This window comes from Epinephelus moara, chromosome 5, assembly GCF_006386435.1.
Source record: "Epinephelus moara isolate mb chromosome 5, YSFRI_EMoa_1.0, whole genome shotgun sequence".
NCBI classification, from domain to species: Eukaryota; Metazoa; Chordata; class Actinopteri; order Perciformes; family Serranidae; genus Epinephelus; species Epinephelus moara.
In genome coordinates this window covers 5,250,124-5,264,401 of record NC_065510.1, presented here as the reverse complement: position 1 = coordinate 5,264,401, position 14,278 = coordinate 5,250,124, and the positions used below count along the sequence as shown (strand labels likewise).

At 44.5% G+C, this 14,278-nt stretch overlaps 1 protein-coding gene across 1 annotated transcript in view; it reads right to left on the bottom strand.

Annotated features, from left to right (window-relative positions):
- Window positions 1-14,278, bottom strand: part of LOC126390601 (son of sevenless homolog 1-like) — a 74,068-nt gene that overhangs the window by 43,256 nt on the left and 16,534 nt on the right. Inside the window, exons 3-7 of the mRNA XM_050044982.1 lie at window positions 12,638-12,769; window positions 12,374-12,538; window positions 9,974-10,183; window positions 9,732-9,875; window positions 762-872 (exon numbers count right to left, since the gene is read on the bottom strand). Of these exons, the coding sequence (XP_049900939.1) occupies window positions 762-872; window positions 9,732-9,875; window positions 9,974-10,183; window positions 12,374-12,538; window positions 12,638-12,769 (762 nt within the window). The remainder of the gene's footprint in view (window positions 1-761; window positions 873-9,731; window positions 9,876-9,973; window positions 10,184-12,373; window positions 12,539-12,637; window positions 12,770-14,278) is intronic.

Sequence of the window (14,278 nt, the reverse complement as noted above, 5' to 3'; positions counted from 1 at the left end):
CATCATCACCATCACCATCATCCCCACCACCATCACCATCATTACCACCACCATCATCATCATCATCATCACCATCATCACCACCATCACCATCATCACCATCATTGTCATCATCACCATCACCATCACCATCATCATCATCATCATCATCACCACCACCATCAATATCACCATCACTACCATTATTATCATCACCATCATTACCATCATCACCATCATCATCACCATCATCACCATCATCATCACCATCATAACCATCATTATCATCATCACCATCACCATCAATATCACCATCACTACCATCATCATCATCGCCATCATCACCATCACTACCATCATCATCATCATCACCATCATCACCACTTGTCTTCTGACAGAGAATGTTCATCACTCAGTTTACTACAGTACCCATGATCCTCCACTGCTGCTGAATGTTTGATGATGTGTCTATAAACAACATGTGACTCTCCATCTGTCCTCAGGCTGCTCGTGTCTTTGACTCTGTGTGACACGGCTGATGACAGAAGTGATCAGATGTTTATCAGCAGCTTCACGGACGAACGGACAGGAAGACGTCTGTTTGTCCGTGAACAGCGGCGGATCAGATGTTCATGGATGATGTGACGATGTGGCGTTTGAATAACTGCTGTGAAACTGAGATCTGATCACTAACAGCCTGATCAATAACACGACTCCCATCTGTTCATCACTGTTCTGATGCCTGCAGATGTCTGATGTCACAGAGCGGGGGCGGGGCTTACCTGGAGGTGGAAGGCAGCTCCTGGTTTGGACACTTGACTCAGGAAGTGTTCATGGAAACCTGGACGCAGGATGTCCTGAGCGTACGTCTCATAGGGGTCAAAGGCCAACTCCTGTCAAGCAATCACAAGATTCAAGACCTTTATTTGTCCCCGAGGGGCAATTGATTCTGCCGCAGTAGCAATAAAAAACAACAACAAACAACAATGACAACAACAAGGTTGACACACACAAGGCAACAGTCACATAGTTACAAATCAGTCGTAACTAAATAAATAAAAACGCATACTTGAATAAAATGTGAGCTAATGATGATGCTACCTGTACTGTACAGAGTTAAGCAGTGAGATGGCAGAGGGTATGAAGGAGAATTTGTATGTTAGTTTTGGCTAATGGTTGTCTGAGGCGGGAACCAGAGGGCAGGAACTTAAATTCTGAATGCAGGGGGTGAGTGCTGTCGGACATGATGGATTTTGCCTTCTTTGATAGCTGGTTATTGTACAGATCTGAAAGTGCCAATGATTTTACTGCTGACTTTTGTTATCTTGGTTAATGAGTTTTTCTGTTTCAGATTGAGTGATGCAAACCAGCATCACTCAATCTGAAACAGAAAAACTCATTAACCAAATCAATCATTATCATCATCAATCAGTTTTAACTGCCTGACACTCTAGGTGTTTCTCAATGTCAAGGAAGGAGAAGAAGGATCCTCATTTGAAGGGTGTCACCGACCCGCCGAAGGACTGTTCCAATGTCAAGGATTCTTCTGAGTTTCACGAAGGACTGAGTCCTTCTTTCAGAGAAATTCAAAGGATGCATGTGTGGATCCTCCGCGACTATAAAATCCCCACAATGCTTTGCACAGTACACGATTTGCTGGGAGTGTGGGCGGGGCCTCTTCAATGAAACCTGCGGCCTCTTTAATGAAACCTCGGATCAATCTGACCTCCAAATCGGAAAAGTGCAATAGAACGGACCTTGAGCTCGGGACTCCCACTCGGGAATTCGGGCAGGATCCAAGCAACCCGAGTCGGTCGGAATGACGTCATAGCAAAATGGCGTCACACACCGTGAGAGGTATACAGAGTCACTTTCTCCTCAACTTTTACTGTTATGTGTCGTCTAATTTAGCATTTGTGTTACTAAAAGTGTAGAATTACTTTGTAGTGGCATTTCCATTCCCACTCTGTTAATTTGTGATTTAAAAAGCTCTGTGCGCATATGTAGTAGGGACGGAAAAACACAGTAACGTTAACGTTACTGAAGTGTTTGTGTTCAAAATATTATATGTCCTAACGTTACATAGAATATTGTTTTTCCCACATTTAAACTGCAGTAGCCTGTAATTATTATATTTAGCAATAATACTGCAGTTTTTATATCCAGAAAACGGCAGTTTTGACACATGGAAATAATTACTGTACTTATCTATCATAACGTTAACACAGTCAGTTTGCTTTTCACACCATCATCCTGGTAGTAATGTTACGTTTATTTTGTTGTTGTTAATTCATGTTCGTTAGTGCTTCTGTAAACACTTTCTGAACAAAAAGCATGCTGTGTTCCTGTTCTGTACCCATCTTTAAAATAGACTTTCTGATGGATGGTTGTGACAGCAGCAAAGCATACCTGTAAGGCAACAGAAAGTAAGACGTTTATTTATTTATTTAGGCTATTTACAACCTAGATCTTTAGGCAACGGGGAAGTTATGGAAAAGGAAATATAGTTCTGCGCGTACAATGCAGCAACACAGGCCAGCTGACACCTGCACGGCTCGCTTTTACTTGTTGATGCCCGTATAAGGTCAATGACGCATGCAGGATTCCCCTCGCTGGTGTGTTCAGGATCTTTCCGAGTTCCGAGTACAATCGAACGCAGCATAATATGTCATTTATTTGGATTCAAGTCTCCACCTGAGTTTATCATCCAAGCATCATCATCTGCTGGAAGGACTCATCCTACCAAGGAAAGATCCTTGACTTTGAGAAACACCCTCTGAGACGCAGCTAATGTTAGCACACCAGCTACACACAGGTACACAAACAGGTACACACACACACACAGGTACACGCACACAGGTACATAAACAGGTACACTCACACATACACACACACACACTCACAAACCGGTACACACAGGTAAACACAGATACACAAACAGGTACACACACACACACACACACAAGTACACAAACAGGTACACACACAGGTACACACAGGTACATAAATCGGACACACACACACACAGGTACACACAGGTAGACACACAGGTACACACCGTTACACACCGTTACACAATGAGATAGACCGATTTATCGGGCCGATATTTGGTATTTTTTTAAGGCATGGGCAGATACCCTAGAGCCTTCAGACGTTTTTTTTTTTTTTTTTTTTTTTTTTCCAGGGCCTGATTTACAGACAGGTATATCAGCAGGCAGCCCAGTGTTGCTGGAGAACACGTGCAACACTTTCCCCTCCCTCGCTCGGTGCCTAGGTTACCAGCCTACTGGCAGGCTGTAGCCGGATAGTGATGGGAATTCCGGCTCTTTTTAGAGAGTTGGTTCTTTTGGCTCGGCTCACAAAAAAGAGCCGGCTCTTTCGGCTCCCAAATGGCTCCTCAGATTTTTTTGCGGCTTTAAATCAATTTATTACCAACAATAATGTAAAATTATATGTAAAATGAATTACTAATGTAAAAAACATACATTATATCAAATGTTTATTATTTATATGGCTTTATTTATATACAGAGTGCTACAAAAAATAAATTCTAAAGTACAAAAACAAACTTTTAACTATTTTAAACTTTTAGCTTCTTACTATTAAACACTTGGAACTATTTACAGTGAAACAACATAGAGAAGCTTACAGAATCACCTCCCAATGAGGAGCCGGCTCCCGTCGTTCACTTCAAAGAGCCGCTTCGTTCGCGTCCAACACATCACTACAGCCGGAGTATTGGACAGTGGCCAAATAATCAACACAGCTCCTGGGAGAGAACGGTAAGGCTTAAGTTTTGATCCTTCAGAGAATTGTATTTTCAACTGGTTACTTAGCTGTACTGTTGCCTTGAACTTTGAGGGTGAAAAATGCGAATGCCGAATGAATGGTCTTTAAATATACTTGCAACTGTATCACTATCTAGTGCACTAGATTCTATACAGGCTAATTCTACAGCTAGGCTAGAGAGCTAGCCTCATTGAGTTTGTCAGTGTGCATGGGCAGTTACTTTGGACACCACTCGTGGGATTAAATGGTAACCATAAAACACAAACATTATCAATTCAGTGGTGTTTTGAGAGTTTCAGTCTAGTCTAGTCGACCAAGCAGAGATATAGGCACGGTGGTCTGAGGAGCAGGAGAGCTGTTTGAAGTATGACGGGAGAAAATAGTCTATGCGTGGTTAAAGTTTATTTGAGTTAACGTTGATAATGCACCAAAAATAGATGCAACAAGTCACTTGCTTTTTAGAGCAGAAAGTTGTCGAAATGCGTTGCTTAAGGTGCATAGACATCGACGCACTTATTTTCTCATTCAAACAGCTGATTTTCGGCACACATACGGGGTACATCTCACAGCTTCTTTGACAACATTTCCTTTGCTAATCTGTTGTCTTTGCATAGATGGCTACATAATAGGCCTACAACAAGGTTATTTCATGTAAGAAAAGGGAAACGATGACACTCTTTCCTTTTGCAAATTAAAGACTGCATTTCAATGACTTTTTTTGGTTGATTGTTTTCTTTTTTACAATGGCAACATGAACATGAACATTAAAAGCATTAAAGATGAGTTGACAATGAACTTAATTAACCTAACAGCCTATTTTATTTTACATTTTGTTGTGATAACCAGATTTTGTCTATCTGACTTATAATAGTATCTACCAGCAAACAATCTAACAACAGGGCTGTTTTGGAGATGTTGATGAAAGCCTTTTGTTCCTTGTACACTACAGGTACCATGATGCACCCATATGATGTACACAGAATACGGGGGTAATAGAATGAGTTTAACACAAAGGCACTCGACCTAAATGTACTGGATTTGTGTTTTTCTTTCTTCTTTTTTTTAAAGCAATCCCCTGATGGCTGAGAAAACCAACCCCATATGGAGGCACTTCGCCAAGTCACCACCAGGAAAGGCTAGGTGCAGCATATGCAACACGCTGGTGAACATGGGAGCTGAAAAGGGTAGCCAGGTTTTAAAACAGTACACAGCATGCAGTATTCCTTCACAAACTTCCCTTTCAATAAAACATTTTAGCCCCAAACAATAAAAGATAGTCAAGTCAGATAGAGGTATATGAACAATTTTTACCAGCGCATCTTAATGAAACACGTCTCTCACCATCTCTGAAGTCACTGTCGACCTGCTGGCCTCACCACAGTGCTGTAACGTTACATTAAGCGGTAAGTTAGCGCTTCTGTAGATTTTTAGTCCCAGTAACGTTATATCCAGTGACATGATATCCATTGTTATCCTGAGGAAGCTTTTGTTGTGGACAGACAGTGTCTGCGGTGGGCGACAGACTCGACATCATCATGTAGCTCTTCAAATTTTCTCTTTAGCTCATTTTCCATATTTGTATCCAAGTACCGTAGTGTTAAAACGTTTAGCTGCCTGACAGCGAGTGACTCCACTGTAGAAGACATGTTGCATGTTTCCTATACCATTCAATTGTTTTGTCAAGTTGTAGTCTAACAGTCCCTTGGTTAAACTCCATCCGCTGTCTCTTAGGCGATGTAGCTATGAGCCAATACAGTTAGGAAATGTTTTGGGCTGCAGGGCTGAGTTTCCCAAAACATGATCCTTCTTAGCAACGTTGTCTTCTTTGTGACTTAGAAAAACTACACTGCAAAAAAGTTACTTTTTTCAGTAACGCATTATTTTTTCATTTAAGTAACTGAGTTACTAACTGAGTTACTTTTTAATGAAGTAACTAGTAACAGTAACTAGTTACTATTTTTCAGTAACTAGCACTGGTGGTCTCACCTGAAGCGTCACCACCTTGAAGCTTACAATGAGGCAATCAAAGAAAAGGAAGAGAAAGCAGCAGCTGCTGCTTCTACAAGCAGTTCAACACAGCGGTCGATGTTCAACACTACGGTTGTTTCAGATGTTGGCTTTCAGCGGTTGGTGGCAGTGCTAGAGCCCAGATATACTCTCAAAACTGAAAAACATTATCGCACAGATGTCATGGAGGATGTCTACATGAAAGTAGAGAAAAAAAACAAGGAGCTGGTTGCACCAGACAATGCAGGCTCCCATTTATCCTTCACAACTGGAAAAACAACGCTTGACAGCAAATCAGAAAGAGCTTGACCTCCCCCTGCACAGCATCATCCAGGCTGTTCCTACACGCTGGAACTCCACTTTACATCGTTTGGACAGGATGCTGGAGCAGAAGCGCGCATTGAATGTGTACGCAGGTAATCACAGAAAAATATCAACACTTACTGCCGATCAATGGGCAGTTGTATCAAATTTGATGGATACTTTGGGCCCAATTGAACAAGTAACTTTGGAAATGAGCAGGTCAGATGGTTCTATCTCCTCCATCATCCCGACCATAGCTGTGCTGAAGATGATCCTTAAAGCAGAGGGTCCCAAAACGAAGGGGATGAAAACACCCCGGGACACCATGCTGAACAGCTTGGGGACGAGGTGTGAAAAGGCTGAGAAGACCAAATGTTTGGTGCTGGCTACATTGCTGGATCCTCGGTATAAGGGAACATGTCTTAGCACCGGACACACTAACCAATGCGAAAGAATGGATAAAAGAGGAGCATGCCATTGAGTCCGGCGCTGAGCAACAGAAGAGGGTCTCCTCAGAAGACCAAGCCTCAGATCCAAAACGGATAAGAGTAGAGGAGGAAGAACCTGGTCCATCTGGCCTCCTTGAACAAATGTATGCAAACATTTTGGGGGCTCATGCAACTACCTCTGAAGAAATTGATGATGGGCATCACATCTCTCAGGAGCTGGATCAGTACCTACGTGAGCCATTGATTGACAGGTAGACTGGTCAGCCAGTGGAATGGTGGAAGCAGAACACATCCCACCCACACCTTCTGGCACCACTGGCAAGAAAATTCCTCTGCCCACCTCCCTCCTCTGTTCCTAGCGAGAGAGTATTCAGCGAGATTGGCAACATATATGACAAAAGGAGCAAGCTCACGGGAGAAAACGCAGAACGTCTCTGTTTCCTCCACTACAATCTACAGCTCTTAGACTGGGAGTACTAAGAACTTTTAGACTCAGAGAAAGAAGAAAGAAGACTCAGGTACTGGAAGTGGGATAATATGCACAACCCTTTCTAAATTGTTTTGTATAGCTGTTTACAAATGTTCCTTGCCTCAGGAAAGTCATTAAAGTCATCTGGGCAAAGTGCTTGTATAGTTGTTTATGTTAAAGGCCTAGTGTGAGGGTCCTAAGGACAGAGGGCTTTATAAATAAAATTGATTGATTGATTGATTGATTGATTAGCATTTAGCAGTGAGGTTGCAACATTGCAACCAACTGAAACTTCTCTTGTGTGCTAAGTGTGTAGTCATTTGCAAATTGTTTTTGTATTGCTGTTCACAAATTTCCTTACCTCAGGAAAGTCATTCGCACTACAAGAGGTTACCTAATGCCACTTTACCTAAAGTGTACTAAAGTTGGTTAATTGACCATTTAAAATGAAGGGTATAGTACAGTATAGTATATTGTGTTACATTGTTGTTTATTCAAGTCTTTGAGTGTGTACATTTTCTGCAAACCAAAAGCAAAGTGTGTTTTCAATAAAGTTTTTATTTTTCCTAAAATTGACACTTGTGTACCCCTCATTGTTATTGTGACATTTCCATCATGCAAATACAGGGACAAAAAACAATATTGACCCCAAATATCAGCTCAAAAAAATCAGCAGTACATATTGGTCACCGGCTGAGGCTGATGGCAAAACATCGGTATCGGCATCGGCCATAAAAAATCCATATCGGTTGACCTCTAGTACACACACAGGTACACACACACAGGTACACACACACACACGTGCACACACAGGTGCACAGAGGTACACAGAGGTACACACACAGGTACACACACAGGTACACAGAGGTACACACAGAGGTGCACACACAGGTACACAGAGGTACACACACAGGTACACACGCAGGTATACACACAGGTACACATAGAGGTACACACAGAGGTAAACACACAGGTACACACAGAGGTAAACACAAAGGGACACAGAGGTACACACAGGTACACACAGAGGTGCACACACAGGTACACACAGAGGTACAGAGGTACACACACAGGTACACATAGAGGTGCACACAGGTACACACAGAGGTGCACACACAGATACACGCAGGTACACGTACAGGTACACACACAGGTACACATAGAGGTGCACATAGAGGTGCACACAGGTACACACACAGGTACACACACAGGTACACATAGAGGTACACGTACAGGTACACACACAGGTACAAACAGAGGTACACACAGGTACACACAAAGGTACACACAGGTATACACACTGGTACACACACAGGTACACACAAAGGGACACAGAGGTACACACAGGTACACACAGAGGTGCACACACAGGTACACACAGAGGTGCACACACAGGTACACACAGAGCTGCTCACACAGGTACACACACAGGTACACATAGAGGTGCACACAGGTACACACAGAGGTACACATAGAGGTACACGTACAGGTACACGTACAGGTACACACACAGGTACAAACAGAGGTACACACAGGTACACACAAAGGTAAACACAGGTATACACACTGGTACACACACAGAGGTGCACACACAGGTACACACAGAGGTGCACACACAGGTACACACAGAGGTGCTCACACGGGTACACACACAGGTACACATAGAGGTGCACACAGGTACACACAGAGGTGCACACACAGATCCACGCAGGTACACATACAGGTACACACACAGGTACAAACAGAGGTACACACAGGTACACACAGAGGTGCACACACAGGTACACACAGAGGTGCACACACAGGTACACACAGAGGTGCTCACACGGGTACACACACAGGTACACATAGAGGTGCACACAGGTACACACAGAGGTACACAGGTACACACACAGGTACACAAAGGTACACATAGAGGTACACGTACAGGTACACACACAGGTACACACAGAGGTACACAGGTACACAAAGGTACACATAGAGGTACACGTACAGGTACACACACAGGTACACACAGGTACACACAGAGGTGCACACAGAGGTACACACAGAGGTACACAGGTACACAAAGGTACACATAGAGGTACACGTACAGGTACACACACAGGTACACACAGGTACACACAGAGGTGCACACAGAGGTGCACACAGAGGTACACACAGAGGTACACAGGTACACACACAGGTACACACAGAGGTACACATAGAGGTGCACACAGATACACACACAGGGAAACACAGAGGTAAACACACAGGTACACACAGAGGTACACACAGGTATACACACAGGTACGCATATAGGTACACACAGGTACACACACAGGTAAACACAGAGGTGCACACACGGGTATGCACACAGGTAAACACAGAGGTGCACACACGGGTACAGAGAGGTACACACAGAGGTACACACAGGTACACACACAGGTACACACAGAGTTGCACACACAGGTACACACAGAGGTACACATAGGTATACACACAGGTACACACAGGTATACACACTGGCACACAGAGATACATACAGGTTTACACGGGTACACACAGGTATACACATACAGGTACACACAGAGGTAAACACACAGGTACACACAGAGGTAAACACAGAGGTACACACAGAGGTGCACACAGGTATACACACAGGTACACACAGAGGTATACACACAGAGGTATACACACAAGTACACACAGAGGTATACACACAGGTACACACAGGTATACACACAGGTACACACCTCAGCCAGGTCTTCGAAGCAGCTTCCTACCAGAGGATGAGGACTTCCTTCGTCCGTCATCTCCACCGTGTCCTCGATCAGACCCAACAGCTTCACCGTCACCTCATGGATATCAACGATCCGACTAAAGATACTGTCCACATCCTGACACACACACACACACACACACACACACAGGTGATCAATCACACCGACCAGACAGGTGATTGATTTGTGATCAGACAGGTGACAGGTATACATACGTGCTGAGAGAAGAGCATGGGGCTGGAGGTGAAGGGTTCTCTGAACACCTTGATGAGCAGGTTAAGTTGTCTCAGATACTGTCGACCATCAGACATCAGGTTTCTCACCAGCTCATAGTAACTCTGCTCCTCATTGGCTGACGGCTCCTCGTCCATCAGAGGGAAGCCGCTGATGTCCTCCTCATCCTGATGGAACATATCCATCAGCACCTGAGAGACAGACAAGTCCATCAGAGACACTCATGTCCTCACACAGTGACTGTGACTCACTTCCTGCAGCTCTCTGGCGCCCCCTGTGGAGGCTCCGCCCAGCACTGAGTCACGTTTATCTGCTGGTGACCACTGGTTCACAAACTGCAACCACACCTGGGTGACAGCACCAGAGTACACGAGACGCCAAACGCCAACACGGAGCTCCGGGACGGGGTGTGTATGCCTCTGTGTGTGTCTCTGAGTGTGTACCTTGTCTGCACACATGGCCACGGTGATGTCATGCTCAGAACTCATAGTGTGTGTTTATGTGTGTGTAGATATGTGTGACTGAGTGTAGCTGTGTGTAGCTGTGTGTAGTTGTGTAGCTGTGTAGCTGTGTTTAGTTGTGTGTGGCTGTGTGTAGTTGCGTAGCTGTGTGTACCTGTGTGTACCTGTGTGTACCTGTGTGTGGTTGTGTAGCTGTGTGTAGTTGTGTAGCTGCGTGTAGCTATGTGTACCTGTGTGTAGTTGTGTGTACCTGTGTGTAGTTGTGTAGCTGTGTGTAGCTGTGTAGAAGAAGAAGAAGCTTTATTGTCATTGTACACACGATACAACTAAACTTTGTTTGGCAGCAATTCCTGTGTGTAGCTGTGTGTAGTTGTGTAGCTGTGTGTAGCTGTGTGTAGTTGTGTAGCTGTGTGTAGCTGTGTGTGCCTGTGTGTAGCTGTGTGTTGCTGTGTGTAACTGTGTGTAGCTGTGTGTACCTGTGTGTAGTTGTGTAGCTGTGTGTAGTTGTGTAGCTGTGTGTGCCTGTGTGTAACTGTGTGTTGCTGTGTGTAACTGTGTGTAGCTGTGTGTAGCTGTGTGTAGTTGTGAAGCTGTGTGTAGCTGTGTGTGGCTGTGTGTTGCTGTGTGTAGCTGTGTGTTGTTGTGTAGCTGTGTGTAGCTGTGTGTTGTTGTGTGTATCTGTGTGTAGTTGTATATAGCTGTGTGTAGTTGTGTGTACCTGTGTAGTTGTGTAGTTGTGTGTAGTTGTGTGTAGCTGTGTGTAGCTGTGTGTAGTTGTGTGTATCTGTGTTTAGTTGTGTAGCTGTGTGTAGCTGTGTGTAGTTGTGTAGCTGTGTGTAGCTGTGTATAGTTGTGTGTACCTGTGTGCAGTTATGTACCTGTGTTGCTGTGTGTAGTTGTGTGTACCTGTGTGTAGTTGTGTACCTGTGTGTTGCTGTGTTTAGCCGTGTGTACCTGTGTGTAGCTGTGTGTTGCTGTGTCTAGTTGTGTGACTGTGTGTAGTTGTGTGTTGCCGTGTGTAGTTGTGTGACTGTGTGTAGTTGTGTACCTGTGTGTAGTTATGTACCTGTGTGTTGCTGTGTGTAGTTGTGTGTACCTGTGTGTAGTTATGTACCTGTGTGTAGCTGTGTATAGTTGTGTGTACCTGTGTGTAGTTATGTACCTGTGTGTTCCTGTGTGTAGTTGTGTACCTGTGTGTTGCTGTGTTTAGCCGTGTGTTGCTGTGTTTAGCCGTGTGTAGGTGTGTGACTGTGTGTAGTTGTGTGTTGCTGTGTGTAGTTGTGTGTAGCTGTGTCTAGTTGTGTAACTGTGTGTAGGTGTGTGTACCTGTGTGTAGTTGTGTGTAACTGTGTGTAAGTGTGCGTGACTGTGTGTAGTTGTGTGTTGCTGTGTGTAGTTGTGTGTAGCTGTGTCTAGTTGTGTAACTGTGTGTAGGTGTGTGTACCTGTGTGTAGTTGTGTGTAACTGTGTGTAAGTGTGCGTGACTGTGTGTAGTTGTGTGTTGCTGTGTGTAGTTGTGTGTAGCTGTGTGTAGGTGTGTGTACCTGTGTGTAGTTGTGTGTATCTGTGTGTAGTTGTGTGTAGCTGTGTAACTGTGTGTAGGTGTGTGTAGTTGTGTGTAGCTGTGTGTAGTTGTGTGTAGCTGTGTGTAGGTGTGTGTACCTGTGTGTAGTTGTGTGTATCTGTGTGTAGTTGTGTGTAGCTGTGTAACTGTGTGTAGGTGTGTGTAGTTGTGTGTAGCTGTGTGTAGTTGTGTGTAGCTGTGTGTAGGTGTGTGTACCTGTGTGTAGTTGTGTGTATCTGTGTGTAGTTGTGTGTAGCTGTGTAACTGTGTGTAGGTGTGTGTAGTTGTGTGTAGCTGTGTGTAGTTGTGTGTAGCTGTGTGTAGTAGTTGTGCAGTTGTGTGTAGTAGTTGTGTACCTTGTCTGCACACATGGCCACAGTGATGTCCTGCTGAGAGATCTCATAGTGTCGGATGTTCCTCACGTAGTTTCCCGCCAGTTTCAGGATGTCTGCGGAGATGTACTCCAACACGGCGACCATGTAGACTGACACCTGGTGGTCGATCTTATAACCCAGCACCTCCTGACAACACAAGGCATCATGGCAAACACAGTCAGTGTGTGTGGAGGATGATCATGATGATGATGATGATGGTGGTGGTGGTGGTGAAGACAGCGGTACCTTCAGCAGAGGGTGGATCTTGTCCACGGGCAGCGCCAGCGGGTTCCTCCTCTTCCTCTTCTCAATGGCGGCCTGAGCGTCAGCGATCGCCCACTTATCGATCGGGTGAGGAAAACTCTTCTGAACTCGCTCCTGAGAGGATGAAGGGGGGATAGGTGAGGACACAGTCAACTGGTCTGAACTGGTCTGAACTGGTCGGACACCAGTGGTCTGTGATGTTTCAACAGACAGCACGTCACTATCTGACCACAGCGTCCATCAGCTGGAAACAAGAAGCAAACCAATCACACTTCAGCCTGTCTGTGATGTCATCAGGTAGAGTACAGGTGAGCTCAGATAAAACAGCAGTAATCTGATAACTTTATTGATCCGTCCTGTCAAGACAAGTTTTAACGTTCACACAGTAAAATCACATGTAAATACAAACACGATGTCACACGTATCAGCAGAAACAAACCTGAAGGGTTAAACTGATGTCAGTATAAACATGAAGTGTATCACGTGTTCAGACTGAAACAACGTGACGTGTGCTGAATTATCTTTTCACACATTTACACCCTTGGGAGTGTGGGGATGGATGGATGGAGGGATGGATGGAGGGAGGGTAGAGCATTGTGCTACTCTGTACAGTGACTTCTGCTAGGATTTTATGGTGCTACTCTGTACAGTGACTTCTGCTAGGATTTTATGCACTATGTGTATTCTTTTTTTTTTTAAAGATATTTTTTGGGCATTTTTTTTTAGCCTTTATTTGATAGGACAGACAAGCGTGAAAGGGGGAGAGAGAGAGAGTGACATGCAGCAAAGGGCCACAGGCTGGAGTCGAACCCGGGCCGCTGCGGCAACAGCCTTGTACATGGGGCGCCTGCTCTACCACTAAGCCACCGACGCCCCAACACTATGTGTATTCTGTGTTTTATGTTTATGTAAAGAGCCAAGTGTGACTGTAATCTGCGTGTTGATGAGATGCCGGTACTTTTTTCGTATGCCCAAGATGAATTTCTCTTGAGAGACAATGAAGATCAATCTTATCTTATCTTAAGTCTCACAGTAACAGATCCAGGGTCAGTTTCAAACCACGTAACCCTCACATGTCGTCTGGCAGGTGTTCGCTCTGCTTAAACCCTGTTCGCAGGTCAGTTCGGGACTCAGGATCATCTAAAGTTCGGTCTGAAGAATCAGGATGTACGATAACATCGGCAGCTCATCGGCACGTCATCGGTAGGCTTGTCACGATAGCAGAATTTCAGTAGTCGATACCAATACCAGTGAATTTCCACGATTCTCGAAACTCATTCGATACCACGATAAAAATCAACAGAACTAATGTATTTCTCAATTCTACTTTATTAAAACAGTTTCAAACTTTAACTTTAACTCTTAGGCCTCATTTACACCGCAAGCAACCCACAAGCGATGTGGCAGCACACGTGCATTCACACGTGTGAATACATAGCCGTTGCTGTCCCGTCAAAATACAAACCACACCTGAACAGTTGGTGCCGGTAGTGCACCGTGTTTGCAAATCTCCAATAAACCCCAAAGAAGAAGTGAGTTTGGACCCAAAGCCCAGGGTGGACAGGTTCGCACGCCAGTGATGATTCCAACACTTAACTAAACTCCATAACTGCCTTAAAGACA